Source organism: Salmo salar, chromosome ssa09 (genome assembly GCF_905237065.1).
Source record: "Salmo salar chromosome ssa09, Ssal_v3.1, whole genome shotgun sequence".
Taxonomy (NCBI): domain Eukaryota; kingdom Metazoa; phylum Chordata; class Actinopteri; order Salmoniformes; family Salmonidae; genus Salmo; species Salmo salar.
The window spans coordinates 140,375,675-140,393,951 of NC_059450.1; the positions used below are offsets into that span (position 1 = coordinate 140,375,675).

An 18,277-nucleotide genomic window follows, 5' to 3' on the forward strand; every position below is an offset into this window, starting at 1 on the left:
AAATACATAACATATCTTTCGAATTGCAATTTTTTTTTTAAGGACCTAACACATCATACGAAATGGATGACATAGTACACAATTGTGAAACATTTTCGGTGACCCATTTTGCAGAATTGTGGACATGTCTTGGACTCCAGTCAGACTCCAGTGACACATTTGATGACTTGATAGAAAATAAAATAACTTGAGACTTGACTTGGACTTGGAGCCTCAAGACTCGGGACTCGACTTTGATTTGAGACTGATGACTTGAAATTATCTGGACAGGTTTTGTAATGTTTTGTCACTCATTTTGTGGCAGAGTCTATGTGGATTCATCTACACGCAGCCAGAGATAGTACCCGCAGCATCGCAACAGATTGGCTAGTGAAACGCACACTCGGCAATCTGATTGGACCAGTGAACTGTCAATCAAGACAGGTCGGGTGCACAATGAACAGATTGCTGATTTGCTGTGCAGCTATAGGATCGGGTGCAGCGCAAACATCAAATTGTAGGAAGAGAGGATTGCCGTAATAAATAAATATGCAACCTCCAAACATTTCTGGTGATCAACAATATGAAATGTTTACCTTGTAAACTCACCAGCAATTAGGCAACAATTACTAGGATAGGTCTAGTACCTTGGTATGTAACAATTGCTTGATATTGATAATTTACTTATGAAGCTTGCTTTTAGAATTTGTTGTTAAAATCAAATATCACTGTGGCTAAGACGCACCATAGGCGTTGCTCTCCAAACCCTCCAGTGGAGGGCTTTTTTCTCTTGTTGAAATATTTTATTTTGCTATGCATGCATATGCCCTATGTGGTAAATCTATATTCCATCTAATACTATAATAATTTCTAGCGTTTCATCATTCCATTACCTTGCTGTTTATTGCAACACGTAGACATTTCTGTTTCATGTTTGATAGGCCTACGATACAGTTTCATTTTATAGCCAACCATTGCTTACCCTGCTCTGAGTGTGCACGATGTTTATAGTGCACATGAACATTCGCAAGACTCGTGATGTAGAAGTTATGTTTATTTAATTCAATGTATAGTTTCCTTTGTCCATATTTCCCGGGTTAGGTCGCAGTTCCGTGTGTCTGTGCCCTGTGTCTCTGGCATTTTTTGTTGTGAGTAATAGAAGCGCGCGTTTCTTAGTGCGCATAGAGATAGGCGACGTGACCTGCGCTCCACGCTTTGGAGTCAGAACGTTGAAAGAGAGAAAATGATTGTACCATGTATGCAGGGTGTTGGAATATCATCAATAATCATTACGTATGATAAAGACAAATGTACCATTGTAACAATGGATGTGGAAATTGCCTTTTACATTGTAGAACCAGTTTATTGGTTGTACTTTCCAAATGGGTAATTGTATGGTCTTGGGGGCCATGTGCTTATTATGTAGGCCTGCCTGTTGGAGCTCCTGTTGGACAGATTCGATATGGTGTCTCAGATAGGACAGGTTAAGCCTGATACAGAGACTATTTCTTTTGGGCTATTGCCCGTGTATATTTGGTAAATCTACTTGTATATTTTGTATGATATGGCGCTTTCACCATTGGATCACCAAGACCTGTAAATAAATCGACACTGAGCATGTCAACCTGCCTTGCCTTTTGCTGATGTCATGCCTTTATACTACAATGTCCATATTTTACAATTAAGTAGGGTAATAAAAACATGTTGTAGACAAAATAATGAAAATGACTTTCCTGTAGCCTCGATAAATATACAAAGATTTGTAGCTGAAAAAGTCTTTGCATGTATAGATATTTTTTTTCTTGACTTGAGACTTGACTTGAAAACTTGTGGCTAGACTCGACTTCACTTGCTCTTAGAATGCACGTCTTGATCGTGACTCGAGTCTTGACCCGTTCTGCTTTGGACTGAACTTGAGACTCGGACCTTGTGACTTGAGATTTGCTTGTGGCTCGAATAATAGCGACTTGGTCCTACCTCAGCCATTTTGGATCCTGAGCACTACTTTCAAAACTACTGGCTGAAATTATACAAAACCTCTGTAGGGCCACGTTAAATGGAAGAGCCACGATGAGGAAGAACTACGGGTAGCCTGCTGGCTTTTTCTGTGTATGTATTAGTGACTGTGTGAGGTGATGCGAGAACTACCCAGCTACTCGATGGCCCTCTGCGGCTCACTGAAGCCTGCCTGGAGGTAGCAAAACTTGGCTCATCCCGCGGGAGCATGGAGAAAGATCCATCCTGCGTAGGAGGACGTGAGGGAGAGGGTGAAGAAAACGTGTAAATAGACAGACAGGCTGAACCAAAAGGGTGACACTTGGGATTTTCCCAAACCGAATAATGCCATCATTGTTTGAGAAAAAAACCCAAAGGAAAACATTAGGCTACTCATTGATTTCTTTCTATACATTTCATACTCTGTAGACCTGTAGGTGATAACTGTTAACAAACATTCTAATATCACAACTCGGGATGGAACCCCGGATGTATCCGGCCTAATTCCTATACAACCTTGATACAATGCTGTTAGAATAACCACGATAATCCAATAACACGGGATTCGTGCCCATCATTCATAACAAAATTGTTTTGCACAATTTCCCAAAGTGGAATTTCGTGTTATGTTATCGGGTCATGCTCTTACTTGTTCCATAATCCAATAGATACTGACTATCTGTGATTGTATCCGCTAGGTGGCGACCTTGGTCTAAAGCGTTTCACCTTGGACAGCGATGCGCATCACTGGAGACGACTTTCATAATTCACTTTATGAGAAAAATGACATATCTGCCTATACATGACAATGACGAGTCCTAAGAAATAATTAACATTCTAGGATTCTTTGAGCAAAGCACGTTTGAGACACTGGTGTTATAGCCTAGACCTAATAAGGTGAATGTTGAAAAATTAAACAAAAATCAAAATGTATTAAACGTTTTGGGGAATTTCATCTTCATTATTAATTACAACGTAAATACATTATCTTGGAAGTTTATTCCTTCTCTATAACAATAAAAATACTGGTGTCCGCATGACAGAAATTCAAAAAAGATTACAGTAACTACTGGCCCTTTACACAGTCTCATTTTGGCCCTACCAGTGTCCATTCATGGCTGAGGGGTAGGGGGGCAGTTCATGATTATTTGCCCCTGTTTTCCCGTCCACTGTGTTTCTTATTTGGATTGACTGCCGCGTCAGAGCGCGCAGACTCACCTCCCGGCTGTTTTCGGAGCTTCGCTCTATCCCTGCTTCAAACACATATTCCACAGGGAGAGAGAGAGAGAGCAAGACCTGTGAGGAGCGGAACGAACGACCAGAGAAAACGACAAATGGCACTCATGGCTGGGATTTTGTTTACGGCGACCTCTGTGCTGCTTGGAATTTCTACGTGTGTTTCTTCGGCACGGATTTACCCCCCAAACGAAGGTAAGACTGGGAATAATAGTGGAGCCCCGTTTTGGACTTTTTCTCCGCTAGTTTATACTCCGTCCACTTCATGTGTGAGACGGACCACCAGCCCGGTGTCCCGTAGCTATTCTGGACTCGTGCAAGGACCAGCAGCACTCAAATAATTGGGCAACACTATTAATTTGCTGAACATCATGTGCCATTAATCTCTGACATTGGATTAGCCTTTCCATATGCGTCAAACCCATCGAACGTTTTGTGTCGTAGACTACTAGGTTATCTTGCTACCCAAGTTGCTGAAAGCGCTTTGCAAAAACCTGCAGCGTATGAAGTCTATATGGGGCTCTAGCAGGGTCTGAGTGGAGTGCTGTTAAATCTTACTTCAGTCTCTGTTAATTAGGCGACAGCCAACTTCTTCAACAAAATTCGTTTTTTCTTGAGCCATATAGGCTACAAAAACACGATGTTATACACAAATCATTATTGCTTTGGAGGGCATGTATGTGTCTGGTTTTGTGCAAGGCCGTTGTGCAAAAGCCCCCCTTACAAAATGAGACATGTTATTTTAGTTCATAACCATGTATTGCAGTCGCAGTTCTGTAAAACTATCCCCATTCAATTAACAAGTGGCTTTTGCGCATTTTCTATGTCAAAACGCATTAACTTCAAAATAATACAAAAATAATTACCCAAGCCAAGTCATTTCAGATAAAGGAAAACATCTTAAATTAAATCCACTTTTTTAATTAAATTCACTGCCTATTTAAGCGCTTACATTTGTGATTTTCTTCACTGCGCAGTGAAAGGATTTCCGTAAGAAATATAAGGGACTTGTGAAATGTCATGACGGATTCTTTTAGATTTCTCACTGAAGCAAGTTCATTTAGACGTCCGTGCTCCTCATCGTAGAACCTCAGGACCCGAATTAATCAAACAGACAAACGGAGGGTCCAATATGTATTGGAGAGTCGCATTCACTGGGTTACAATGACAATACCCATAGTTCTTTATACAAAATATAAAATCCCCTTAAAATTGGATCCCTTTATGTTTTTAATCATCACAAATCCCCCTGGAAAAATCTATCCAAATTACGCATTTGAGTAACGCAAACATATTACATCGTTTGTGGATGTAGGTGTGTGGACATGGGCCTGTAGATACGTTATTACATATCGATCATTAGCTTACTTCTGACTGGTTTTTCCTTGAGCAGATTGCACATAGTTGTTTTCCTCGGCAAACTGCATAACTATCCAACTATGGCAACAACACGGTGGCTTTTCCAGACTGTATATTATCACTGTAGACAAGGTTACACATATTCCGTGTTGTGAACAGTCTATAACTGCTCACTTCTCTTTCTATGTTTTTCAGTGACGTTACTGGACTCCAGATCCGTATCGGGGGAGTTGGGCTGGGTCGCCAACCCAACAGAAGGAGGGGTAAGTGCCCCTCGTTAGGACGCGAGTCCCCCGTTGAGTCAAAATGGAGAGACGATGTCCTCTATAGCCCACCGGCCCCCTCCGTCCTTCTCTCCCTCTACTCGCCGTAATGGTTAGATTCGAGTCCGATACTGCAGCGGGCGTCGGGTTTCCTGAATAGACGGCTGATTGAATCGGTCTTTGTGGAGAAACTTTATATCCTTTTCCCCCATTGAGGCGCGGGGGAAGAGGAACTTGGCAGCACAGAAAGGGCCCTCTGGAATGGATGAATGAAGGGAAAGGGCAGCGGGTTTCAGTCCTCACAGTAGGATTGGATTGGGCCATAAAGCAACAGGGAATGTGATCGGACTAAATGCGTGATCCCGCGGTCTAATTGGGATATATATAGTTGCGCTGATAAGGTACAGAGTGCGACTGTTTCGGGAATGGCCGTGTTAGGCCCTTCGGTGCGCGCGGCTGGGGCCGGTCTGGCAAACACTCCCCTGTCCGTTGTTCCCTGAGCCGAAGCAGCAACAGCACGGGCGTTTGAATAATTGCATGGAACCATCTTATATGTGTTGTTGTATTTATAGACTAAACCAACAAGGTGGCCCAAAGTAGAGCAACATATGCTATCCATTACGTTCTTTTTTCTATTCAGGCATCTTCTGGCATATCAATTATATTTTAATGATACAGTTTATGGTATGCTATAGACCCACAAAATAAACGTTGGCTCTTTGTGTCAGCCTTCTCTCCAACTCTTGTTTTATTCACCATTGGGTTGAGTTGCTGTTCAATGACTGTGTCTCGTGTGTGTGCTGTTGCTGCTCTCCGTTCCTTCTTCAGCGGTTTCCTCTGTGGCGGATGGATTGACAGGCCTGCATTCACGCTCTCATTACGACCAATTACCCCCATTCTCCCTCTCCTCCGCTATCGGGGAAAGGTGCGGCCTTATCTGCCTAGCCGGTTGATTTCCACAATAAAGGGCCAAGCAGAAAGAAGAAAGCTGTTGAATAAAGCAGCGGAGTGATGGACACTTTCTCAAATCGGAGCCTCAGCCATGTTTAGCGTTATCTCCCCTACTCAAATGAATAGGGCTTTAAACGAGATTAGTTATGATAACGCCAAGAATCAAATTCAGCACAGCGTACATCCTTCCCCCTAGTAATAGCTCTGTTTGGACTCGTTTCTTTAAATAGAATATAGTCCTAACCAGATAAAATCAGAAGGCTGGCTTGTCTGCTCTTGTTTTTAAATGCAGTCAATTTGAAAACTTTTTTAACCCTCATTGTGAAAAATGTAAAAGGCCAAGTGCAGTCAAAAATGAGATTTCCCTGTGTTTTATACATATTTCCAGACTAAGATGTCGAATAATACCGTTAAATTGTGAAAATGATGATCATGCCCTTTTAGTGTAAGAGTTATTTGAAAAGACCACCTGAAAATTTCAGCCTGTTTTGTTGGGATGGAGTTTTGGCCTGCCTGTTGATATCACCAGGTGGTCAATTAGTTAATAGATCAATATAAATGAGAGTTCCAAACCTCTCTGCCAATAACAGCTAGTTTTCAGTTTCCCCTCCCCACTCAGACCAATCCCAGACAGTCCTAGCAAAATTCTTGCTTGAGAAATGTCTTTTTGCTAACAAGCAATTTTTTGTTTCTTTTTGTCCATTTTAATTTAAAACAATCACAGTAAGGTACTTAATTGTTACCCCGAAATGATTATATATTGAGATAAAAACTGCTGCATTGGCACTTTAAAAGCGCACACCATAATGCCCCCAACGCCTTTCAAAACACCATATACCCTATGCTCTTTAGTAGCTGGGACTTTATCGTAAGTAAAACAAACATTGCTCCTATAATAATAAGCCAACCAGTCATCGATAATGTAATCCATGCACCTCATGTTCACGTCCTATACCAATGAGTTCATTCTGAAAACACCCGGTCCACATGTGTGCTGTCCAAACCCTCTCCCTCTCCAAAATAAGTTGTAGTCCTACAGAAGGAACACAGATACCCTTTTTCCATTGGGTTTCTGTTCAGATCACTATAAGCCCCTACAGACGTAAGGCCTATCCATTAGCTCATACAGAAGATTCTTTCAATATCTCTTCACCCTCTCTCTGTATTTCTCTCCATTTGGTGACCTTCAGCCTCTCTGGGATATGTGGGACGCTAGCGTCCCACCTCGACAACAGCCAGTGAAATTGCAGGGCGCCAAATTCAAAACAACAGAAATCTCATAATTAAAATTCCTCAAACATACAAGAATTATACACCATTTTAAAGCTTCACTTCTTGTTAATCCAGCCACAGTGTCTGATTTCAAAAAGGCTTTACGGTGAAAGCATACCATATAATTATGTTAGGTCAGCGCCTAGTCACAAAAAAAATACAACCATTTTCCAGCCAAAGAGAGGAGTCACAAAAAGCAGAAATAGAGATAAAATTAATCACTAACCTTTGATGATCTTCATCAGATGGCACTCATAGGACTTCATGTTACACAATACATGTATGTTTTGTTCGATAAAGTTCATATTTATATCCAAAAATCTCAATTTACATTGGCGCGTTATGTTCAGTAATGTTTTACCTCTAAAACATCCAGTGATTTTGCAGGGAGCCACATCAATTTACAGAAATACTCATCATAAACTTCGATATAAGATACAAGTGTTTTACATAGAATTAAAGATACACTTCTCCTTAATGCAACCGCTGTGTCAGATTACAAAAAAGCTTTATGGCAAAAGCACACAATGCGATAATCTGAGTACAGTGCTCAGGCACCAAAACAAGCCATACAGATACCCGCCATGTTGTGGAGTCAACAAAAGTCAGAAATAGCATTATAAATATTCACTTACCATTGATGATCTTCATCGGAATGCACTCCCAGGAATCCCAGTTCCACAATAAATGTTCGTTTTGTTTCGATAAAGTCCATATTTATGTCCAAATACCTTTTATGTTCGCGCATTCAGTTCACTATTCCAAATGCAGAAGTCCAGACGAAAAGTCAAAAAAAGTTGCATTACAGTTTGTAGAAACATGTCAAACAATATATAGAATCAATCTTTAGGATGTTTTTATCATAAATCTTCAATAATATTCCAACCGGACAATTCCTTTGTCTTTAGAAATGAAAAGGAACTCAGCTCGCTCTCATGGCTGTGCGCGTAACTGAGCTCATGGCATTTTTCCAGACACCTGGTTGAAACAGCTCTTGTTCTCTCCCCATTCACAGTAGAAGCATGAAACAACGTTCTAAAGACTGTTGACATCTAGTGGAAGCCTTAGGAAGTGCAATATGACCCCACAGACACTGTATATTGGATAGGCAATCACTTCAAAAACTACAAACCTCAGATTTCCCACTTCCTGGTTGGATTGTTCTCAGGTTTTTGCCTGCCATATGAGTTCTGTTATTCTCACAGACATCATTCAAACAGTTCTGGAAACTTCAGAGTGTTGTCTATCCAAATCTACTAATACTACGCATATCCTAGCTTCTGGGCCTGAGTAGCAGGCAGTTTACTCTGGGCACCTTATTCATCGAAGCTACTCAATACTGCCCCCAGATCCAAAAGAAGTTAAATGAATCATGGAGTTATGGGGATTTACATTGAGGTCATCATTATTTGACATTAAAATTATAATTTTAATGGTGCATGTTCCCCAAGGATTTGATTGGTTTCCTTTTATGTGGAGATAAAACGTACTAGTCAGGCTTGAATACAGTACAGTAGGCCTATGTGTCCTTATTTCTGATTGTACCGGTAGTAGTTTCATTATAACAGGCCTTGCTATTTATATTAGGCTTTGTCATGCATTTGTTATTACGTTTGGCCATTAAATAATTGGCCACTTGAGACACAGATATTAAGTCACCGTTCTGCTATGGTCTTTCTCAATGTATGTCTGCAAGTTAAGGTTTATATGTGGCCTACCATTTTACAGAGTTTTCATAATGTTTCTCAGATGTTTTCCTAACATTTCCTCTGTTTGTGTCCTCAGTGGGAGGAGGTGAGCATCATGGATGAGAAGAACATTCCCATCAGGACGTACCAGGTGTGTAACGTGATGGAACCCAACCAGAACAACTGGCTTAGAACGGACTGGATCCCCCGGGTTGGCGCCCAGCGTGTCTACATTGAAATCAAGTTCACCCTGCGTGACTGTAACAGCCTCCCTGGCGTTATGGGAACCTGCAAGGAGACCTTCAACCTCTACTACTACGAGTCCAACAACGACAAGGAGCGTTACATCCGAGAGAACCAGTTTGGCAAGATCGACACGGTGGCGGCCGACGAGAGCTTCACCCAGGTGGACATCGGGGACCGCATCATGAAGCTGAACACGGAGGTCAGGGACGTGGGAGCCTTGACCCGGAAGGGTTTCTACCTGGCCTTCCAGGACGTGGGAGCCTGCATCGCCCTGGTGTCTGTCAGGGTGTTCTATAAGAAGTGTCCCCTGGCTGTGAGGAATCTGGCCCAGTTCCCTGACACCACCACCGGGGCCGACACCTCCTCACTGGTAGAAGTCCGAGGATCCTGCGTAAATGATTCAGAGGAGCGTGACGTTCCCAAAATGTACTGCGGGGCGGACGGAGAGTGGCTGGTGCCCATCGGGAACTGCCTGTGTAACCCGGGATTTGAGGAGAGAAACGTTGAATGCCAGGGTAAGTTAAGGAGAGAAAGCTTCTGTCTGCCTCTGATATATATATTCCTCTAGTCACGGGCAGCAGCTGTTCTGTGTGGTTATTTCTACTCTTCTCTATTGTTCTCTCTTCATTCACCTTCCATCTCTATCTCCATACAGTAGTCTGCTTCTTTATCATATCTCCCTCCTCTCTCTCTGTCGGTCTCTTTGTCTCACTCCCTCCATGTATCCCACTCTCTTTGTCTCTCACTCTCTCGCGATCTCTCTCCCTCTCTCGCTCTCTCTACCTCTCTCTCTATTCACCAGCCTCTCTCTCTTTTGCTTGTTGTCTCTCTCTCCTCCTCCCCTCCCTGCGTCTCTCCTACATGATATCAGGCTGGGTAATAGAAGCGGTGATGATTGTAAATGGCGTAATTATCCAGTCCATTGGGATGTGTTAGTTAGGCCAGGAAAAACAGGCCTGCTGTTGGGATATGTTAGTTACTGTAGGCCAGGGGAACAGATCTGCTATTGGGATATGTTAGTTAGGCCAGGAAAAACAGGCCTGCTATAGGGATATGTTAGTTAGGCCAGGAAAAACGGGCCTGCTATTGGAATATGTTAGTTAGGCCAGGAAAAACAGGCCTGCTATTGGGATATGTTAGTTAGGCCAGGAAAAACAGGCCTGCAATTGGGATATGTTAGTTAGGCCAGGAAAAACAGGCCTGCTATTGGGATGTGTTAGTTAGGCCAGGAAATACAGGCCTGCAATTGGGATATGTTAGTTAGGCCAGGAAAAACAGGCCTGCAATTGGGATATGTTAGTTAGGCCAGGAAAAACAGCCCTGCAATTGGGATGTGTTAGTTAGGCCAGGAAAAACAGGCCTGCTATTGGGATATGTTAGTTAGGCCAGGAAAAACGGGCCTGCTATTGGGATATGTTAGTTAGGCCAGGAAAAACAGGCCTGCTATAGGGATATGTTAGTTAGGCCAGGAAAAACGGGCCTGCTATTGGGATATGTTAGTTAGGCCAGGAAAAATGGGCCTGCTATTGGGATATGTTAGTTAGGCCAGGAAAAACGGGCCTGCAATTGGGATATGTTAGTTAGGCCAGGGGTCAGGCCTGCTATTGGGATATGTTAGTTAGGCCAGGAAAAACAGGCCTGCTATTGGGATATGTTAGTTAGGCCAGGAAAAACGGGCCTGCTATTGGGATTTGTTAGTTAGGCCAGGAAAAACAGGCCTGCTATTGGGATATGTTAGTTAGGCCAGGAAAAACGGGCCTGCTATTGGGATATGTTAGTTAGGCCAGGGGTCAGGCCTGCTATTGGGATGTGTTAGTTAGGCCAGGGGGACAGGCCTGCTATTGGGATATGTTAGTTAGGCCAGGGGTACAGGCCTGCTATTGGGATGTGTTAGTTAGGCCAGGGGACAAGGCCTGCTATAGGGATGTGTTAGTTAGGCCAGGAAAAACAGGCCTGCTATTGGGATATGTTAATTACAAAAGGGGAACAGGCCTGCTATTGGGATGTGTTAGTTAGGCCAGGGGACAGGCCTGCTATAGGGATGTGTTATTTGGGCCAGGGGAACAGGCCTGCTATAGGGATGTGTTAGTTAGGCCAGGGGACAGGCCTGCTATAGGGATGTGTTATTTGGGCCAGGGGAACAGGCCTGCTATAGGGATGTGTTTGTTAGGCCAGGGGTACAGGCCTGCTATAGGGATGTGTTAGTTAGGCCAGGGGACAGGCCTGCTATAGGGATGTGTTAGTTAGGCCAGGGGACAGGCCTGCTATAGGGATGTGTTATTTGGGCCAGGGGAACAGGCCTGCTATAGGGATGTGTTAGTTAGGCCAGGGGAACAGGCCTGCTATAGGGATGTGTTTGTTTGGCCAGGGGACAGGCCTGCTATAGGGATGTGTTAGTTAGGCCAGGGGAACAGGCCTGCTATTGGGATGTGTTTGTTAGGCCAGGGGACAGGCCTGCCTGTCTGCCGTGTGTATCTGCTGGATAAATTGCTCAGGAGAGATCAGTCTAAATAGCTCCCAGTCTCTCTTTCCTCCCAGCCCCAATCCCAGTCAGATGATTCCCAGTCTCTCTCTCTCCTCTCCTCCCCTACCCCCCACACCACCAGCCCCAATCCCAGCCAGATGATTCCCAGTCTCTCTCTCTCCTCTCCTCCCCTACCCCCCACACCACCAGCCCCAATCCCAGTCAGATGATTCCCAGTCTCTCTCTCTCCTCTCCTCCCCTACCCCCACACCACCAGCCCCAATCCCAGCCAGATGATTCCCAGTCTCTCTCTCTCCTCTCCTCCCCTCTCCTCCCCTACCCACCACACCACCAGCCCCAATCCCAGTCAGATGATTCCCAGTCTCTCTCTCCTCTCCTCCCCTACCCACCACACCACCAGCCCCAATCCCAGCCAGATGATTCCCAGTCTCTCTCTCTCTCTCCTCTCCTCTCCTCCCCTACCCACCACACCACCAGCCCCAATCCCAGTCAGATGATTCCCAGTCTCTCTCTCTCTCTCCTCTCCTCCCCTACCCCCCACACCACCAGCCCCAATCCCAGCCAGATGATTCCCAGTCTCTCTCTCTCCTCTCCTCCCCTACCCCCCACACCACCAGCCCCAATCCCAGCCAGATGATTCCCAGTCTCTCTCTCTCCTCTCCTCTCCTACCCACCACACCACCAGCCCCAATCCCAGCCAGATGATTCCCAGTCTCTCTCTCTCCTCTCCTCCCCTACCCCCCACACCACCAGCCCCAATCCCAGCCAGATGATTCCCAGTCTCTCTCTCTCCTCTCCTCCCCTACCCACCACACCACCAGCCCCAATCCCAGTCAGATGATTCCCAGTCTCTCTCTCTCTCTCCTCTCCTCCCCTACCCACCACACCACCAGCCCCAATCCCAGCCAGATGATTCCCAGTCTCTCTCTCTCCTCTCCTCCCCTACCCCCCACACCACCAGCCCCAATCCCAGTCAGATGATTCCCAGTCTCTCTCTCTCCTCTCCTCCCCTACCCCCCACACCACCAGACCCAATCCCAGCCAGATGATTCCCAGTCTCTCTCTCTCTCTCCTCTCCTCCCCTACCCACCACACCACCAGCCCCAATCCCAGGAAGATGATTCCCAGTCTCTCCCAGTCTCTCTCTCTCTCTCTCCTCCCCACCCCACCCTTCCCCACCACAGCCCAAATCCCAGCTAGATGATTTTCAGAAGGGCCAGTGCTGGCCTGTGAGAGAGAGATAGACAGAAGCCCTCACTCGTCTGCTTTATCATTCTATGCAGGTGGACGAGAGGTGGAAAGAAACACACACACACACTCTCACCAATGAAATAGAGCTGAAACAGAGACACATGGCGATGAGGGGGAAAAAATGCTGAGTGTTTGTTTTTAGTCTTTAGTCCACCTCAATGATCCCTCTTGTTTAATGTTGTTTGTGTGGCTATACTTAGTGAATGTCTTTTGTTATCCATCAGCTTCTGAATGAAAACATGACAATTCAAAAAAACGAAATTGTACTCAAAAGCCAGAATAAATAAAAATATGTTGAATCTCAAATACATTTATCAAGGATATATAGAACTACTGTATGTTTTTCTCTTGGTTGTGACTACCAGGTTTCTCTCCTGGTGTGGATACCAGTGTGTTGTGTGTGTGTAGTTCCTGTTGTGTGGATACCAGTGTGTTGTGTGTAGTTCCTGGTGTGTGACTACCAGTGTGTTGTGTGTGTAGTTCCTGGTGTGTGACTACCAGTGTGTTGTGTGTGTAGTTCCTGGTGTGTGATACCAGTGTGTTGTGTGTGTGTAGTTCCTGGTGTGTGATACCAGTGTGTTGTGTGTGTAGTTCCTGGTGTGTGATACCAGTGTGTTGTGTGTGTGTAGTTCCTGGTGTGTGACTACCAGTCTGTTGTGTGTGTAGTTCCTGGTGTGTGACTACCAGTGTGTTGTGTGTGTGTAGTTCCTGGTGTGTGACTACCAGTGTGTTGTGTGTAGTTCCTGGTGTGTGACTACCAGTGTGTTGTGTGTGTAGTTCCTGGTGTGTGATACCAGTGTGTTGTGTGTGTGTAGTTCCTGGTGTGTGACTACCAGTCTGTTGTGTGTGTAGTTCCTGGTGTGTGACTACCAGTGTGTTGTGTGTGTGTAGTTCCTGGTGTGTGATACCAATGTGTTGTGTGTGTAGTTCCTGGTGTGTGACAACCAGTGTGTTGTGTATGTAGTTCCTGGTGTGTGACTACCAGTGTGTTGTGTGTGTGTAGTTCCTGATGTGTGACTACCAGTGTGTTGTGTGTGTGTTTAGTTCCTGGTGTGTGATACCAGTGTGTTGTGTGTGTGTAGTTCCTGGTGTGTGACTACCAATGTGTTGTGTGTGTGTAGTTCCTGGTGTGTGACTACCAGTGTGTTGTGTGTGTAGTTCCTGGTGTGTGACTACCAGTCTGTTGTGTGTGTAGTTCCTGGTGTGTGACTACCAGTGTGTTGTGTGTGTGTAGTTCCTGGTGTGTGATACCAGTGTGTTGTGTGTGTGTAGTTCCTGGTGTGTGACTACCAGTGTGTTGTGTGTGTAGTTCCTGGTGTGTGACTACCAGTCTGTTGTGTGTGTAGTTCCTGGTGTGTGACTACCAGTGTGTTGTGTGTGTGTAGTTCCTGGTGTGTGACTACCAGTGTGTTGTGTGTGTAGTTCCTGGTGTGTGATACCAGTGTGTTGTGTGTGTGTAGTTCCTGGTGTGTGACTACCAGTGTGTTGTGTGTGTGTTTAGTTCCTGGTGTGTGACTACCAGTGTGTTGTGTGTGTGTTGTTCCTGGTGTGTGATACCAGTGTGTTGTGTGTGTGTAGTTCCTGGTGTGTGACTACCAGTGTGTTGTGTGTGTAGTTCCTGGTGTTTGATACCAGTCTGTTGTGTGTGTAGTTCCTGGTGTGTGACTACCAGTGTGTTGTGTGTGTGTAGTTCCTGGTGTGTGATACCAGTGTGTTGTGTGTGTAGTTCCTGGTGTGTGATACCAGTGTGTTGTGTGTGTGTAGTTCCTGATGTGTGATACCAGTGTGTTGTGTGTGTGTAGTTCCTGGTGTGTGACTACCAGTGTGTTGTGTGTGTCTAGTTCCTGGTGTGTGACTACCAGTGTGTTGTGTGTGTAGTTCCTGGTGTGTGACTACCAGTGTGTTGTGTGTGTAGTTCCTGGTGTGTGACTACCAGTGTGTTGTGTGTGTAGTTTCTGGTGTGTGACTACCAGTGTGTTGTGTGTGTAGTTCCTGGTGTGTGACTACCAGTGTGTTGTGTGTGTGTAGTTCCTGGTGTGTGATACCAGTGTGTTGTGTGTGTGTAGTTCCTGGTGTGTGACTACCAGTGTGTTGTGTGTGTGTAGTTCCTGGTGTGTGACTACCAGTGTGTTGTGTGTGTGTAGTTCCTGGTGTGTGACTACCAGTCTGTTGTGTGTGTGTAGTTCCTGGTGTGTGACTACCAGTGTGTTGTGTGTGTAGTTCCTGGTGTGTGACTACCAGTCTGTTGTGTGTGTGTAGTTCCTGGTGTTTGATACCAGTGTGTTGTGTGTGTGTAGTTCCTGGTGTGTGATACCAGTGTGTTGTGTGTGTGTAGTTCCTGGTGTGTGACTACCAGTGTGTTGTGTGTGTAGTTCCTGGTGTGTGACTACCAGTGTGTTGTGTGTGTACTTCCTGGTGTGTGATACCAGTGTGTTGTGTGTGTGTAGTTCCTGGTGTGTGACTACCAGTGTGTTGTGTGTGTGTAGTTCCTGGTGTGTGACTACAAGTCTGTTGTGTGTGTAGTTCCTGGTGTGTGATACCAGTGTGTTGTGTGTGTAGTTCCTGGTGTGTGATACCAGTGTGTTGTGTGTGTTTAGTTCCTGGTGTGTGACTACCAGTGTGTTGTGTGTGTAGTTCCTGGTGTGTGATACCAGTGTGTTGTGTGTGTGTAGTTCCTGGTGTGTGACTACCAGTGTGTTGTGTGTGTGTAGTTCCTGGTGTGTGACTACAAGTCTGTTGTGTGTGTAGTTCCTGGTGTGTGATACCAGTGTGTTGTGTGTGTAGTTCCTGGTGTGTGATACCAGTGTGTTGTGTGTGTAGTTCCTGGTGTGTGATACCAGTGTGTTGTGTGTGTGTAGTTCCTGATGTGTGATACCAGTGTGTTGTGTGTGTAGTTCCTGGTGTGTGACTACCAGTGTGTTGTGTGTGTAGTTCCTGATGTGTGATACCAGAGTGTTGTGTGTGTAGTTCCTGGTGTGTGACTACCAGTGCGTTGTGTGTGTGTAGTTCCTGATGTGTGATACCAGTGTGTTGTGTGTGTAGTTCCTGGTGTGTGACTACCAGTGTGTTGTGTGTGTGTAGTTCCTGGTGTGTGACTACAAGTCTGTTGTGTGTGTAGTTCCTGGTGTGTGATACCAGTGTGTTGTGTGTGTGTAGTTCCTGGTGTGTGATACCAGTGTGTTGTGTGTGTGTAGTTCCTGATGTGTGATACCAGTGTGTTGTGTGTGTGTAGTTCCTGGTGTGTGATACCAGTGTGTTGTGTGTGTAGTTCCTGGTGTGTGACTACCAGTGTGTTGTGTGTGTAGTTCCTGGTGTGTGACTACCAGTGTGTTGTGTGTGTAGTTCCTGGTGTGTGACTACCAGTGTGTTGTGTGTGTGTAGTTCCTTGTGTGTGACTACCAGTCTGTTGTGTGTGTAGTTCCTGGTGTGTGACTACCAGTGTGTTGTGTGTGTGTAGTTCCTGGTGTGTGACTACCAGTGTGTTGTGTGTGTGTAGTTCCTGGTGTGTGACTACCAGTGTGTTGTGTGTGTAGTTCCTGGTGTGTGATACCAGTGTGTTGTGTGTGTGTAGTTCCTGGTGTGTGACTACCAGTGTGTTGTGTGTGTAGTTCCTGGTGTGTGACTACCAGTGTGTTGTGTGTAGTTCCTGGTGTGTGACTACCAGTGTGTTGTGTGTGTAGTTCCTGGTGTGTGACTACCAGTGTGTTGTGTGTAGTTCCTGGTGTGTGACTACCAGTGTGTTGTGTGTGTAGTTCCTGGTGTGTGGCTACCAGTGTGTTGTGTGTGTGTAGTTCCTGGTGTGTGATACCAGTGTGTTGTGTGTGTAGTTCCTGGTGTGTGATACCAGTGTGTTGTGTGTGTAGTTCCTGGTGTGTGACTACCAGTGTGTTGTGTGTGTGTAGTTCCTGGTGTGTGACTACCAGTCTGTTGTGTGTGTAGTTCCTGGTGTGTGACTACCAGTGTGTTGTGTGTGTAGTTCCTGGTGTGTGACTACCAGTGTGTTGTGTGTAGTTCCTGGTGTGTGACTACCAGTGTGTTGTGTGTAGTTCCTGGTGTGTGACTACCAGTGTGTTGTGTGTGTAGTTCCTGGTGTGTGACTACCAGTGTGTTGTGTGTGTGTAGTTCCTGGTGTGTGACTACCAGTGTTTTGTGTGTGTAGTTCCTGGTGTGTGACTACCAGTGTGTTGTGTGTAGTTCCTGGTGTGTGATACCAGTGTGTTGTGTGTGTGTCTGTGTGTAGTCGGCCATCAGCTGCCTCCCCCCCACCCTAAAGGGCAGTGGGCCGCTGCAGCGTGGGGTCAAAGGCCGGCCAGGTTGATTAACGGGGGACGGGCCACTCTACCTACCTTAGTTTACGGGGAACCTTTAAGCACTATCTCAGGACTAATTGCATGACAAACAGGCCTGGTGATTTAGGGTACTAGGGCTGGTGATTTAGGGTACTAGGGCTGGTGATTTAGGGTACTAGGGCTGGCTGGCTCCTTCTGAGGAGGGTCGAGGAGGGCACACTGAGGTACAAATGGCCAAAGATGGTATGTGTGTGTGTGTGTGTGTGTGTGTGTGTGTGTGTGTGTGTGTGTGTGGGGGGGGGGGGGGATAGGCTGGGGGTCAGGGGTAGCATTTCGGGGGCAAGAATGTTCTTTGGAGTGTAGCCCATCTCCCTTGTTGGTTTCTGTGGCTGTGTGGATGGCAGGGGCCAGGTTTCTCCCTTCCCTGGGTTGTCTTCAAAGGAGAGAGCAGAGATGGCAGGCTGAAGGAAGGAGAGCTGACTGAGGGTAGTCTTTGAAAGATGATGTATCCTTACTGGTGTGAGTCAGCAATATTTAGTTCTCTCTCATACCAAACTCATGGGCAACTGAGTGCCCTTTTGTCTACCTTTGCAATGATTGTTTCTATGAGTGTCTAGTCATGTGTTAATGTGTCTTTTTGTGATGTGTATACAGTGTTAATGTGTCTTTTTGTGATGTGTATACAGTATTAATGTGTCTTTTGTGATGTGTATACAGTATTAATGTGTCTTTTTGTGATGTGTATACAGTGTTAATGTGTCTTTTTGTGATGTGTATACAGTGTTAATGTGTCTTTTTGTGATGTGTATACAGTGTTAATGTGTCTTTTTGTGATGTGTATACAGTGTTAATGTGTCTTTTTGTGATGTGTATACAGTATTAATGTGTCTTTTTGTGATGTGTATACAGTATTAATGTGTCTTTTTGTGATGTGTATACAGTGCCCTACTTAATTATTGGGGCAGTGACACATGTTTAGTTATTTTGGCAATTTAGATTTGAAATTATACAATGACTACGAGGTTAAAGTGCAGACTGTCAGCTTTAATTAAAGGGTATTTTCATCCATATCGGGTGAACGGTTTAGAAATGACAGCACTTTCGGTACATAGTCCCCACATTTTAGGGGACCAAAGGTATTGGGACAAATTCACTTATCTGTGTATTAAAGTAGTCAAAAGTAAGTATTTGGTCCCATATTCCTAGCAAGCAATGATTACGTCAAGCTTCTGACTCTACACACTTGTTGGATGCATTTGCTGT

General features: G+C 45.2%; 1 protein-coding gene across 5 annotated transcripts in view; it reads left to right on the top strand.

Annotated features, from left to right (window-relative positions):
- Positions 1-3,124: 3,124 nt before the first annotated feature.
- The window catches only part of LOC106613135 (ephrin type-A receptor 4), a 96,116-nt gene continuing 80,963 nt past the window's right edge, over positions 3,125-18,277 (top strand). For 4 of the 5 annotated variants that reach the window (XM_014215095.2, XM_045724724.1, XM_045724723.1 and 1 more), the window contains exons 1-3: positions 3,126-3,405; positions 4,765-4,832; positions 8,841-9,504. In XM_014215095.2, coding sequence (XP_014070570.2) covers positions 3,309-3,405; positions 4,765-4,832; positions 8,841-9,504 — 829 coding nt within the window. In that variant the 5' untranslated portion in view covers positions 3,126-3,308. Of the gene's footprint in view, positions 3,406-4,764; positions 4,833-8,840; positions 9,505-12,757; positions 13,133-18,277 lie in introns of those variants that run through there. The other variant, XM_045724726.1, reaches the window with a different exon arrangement.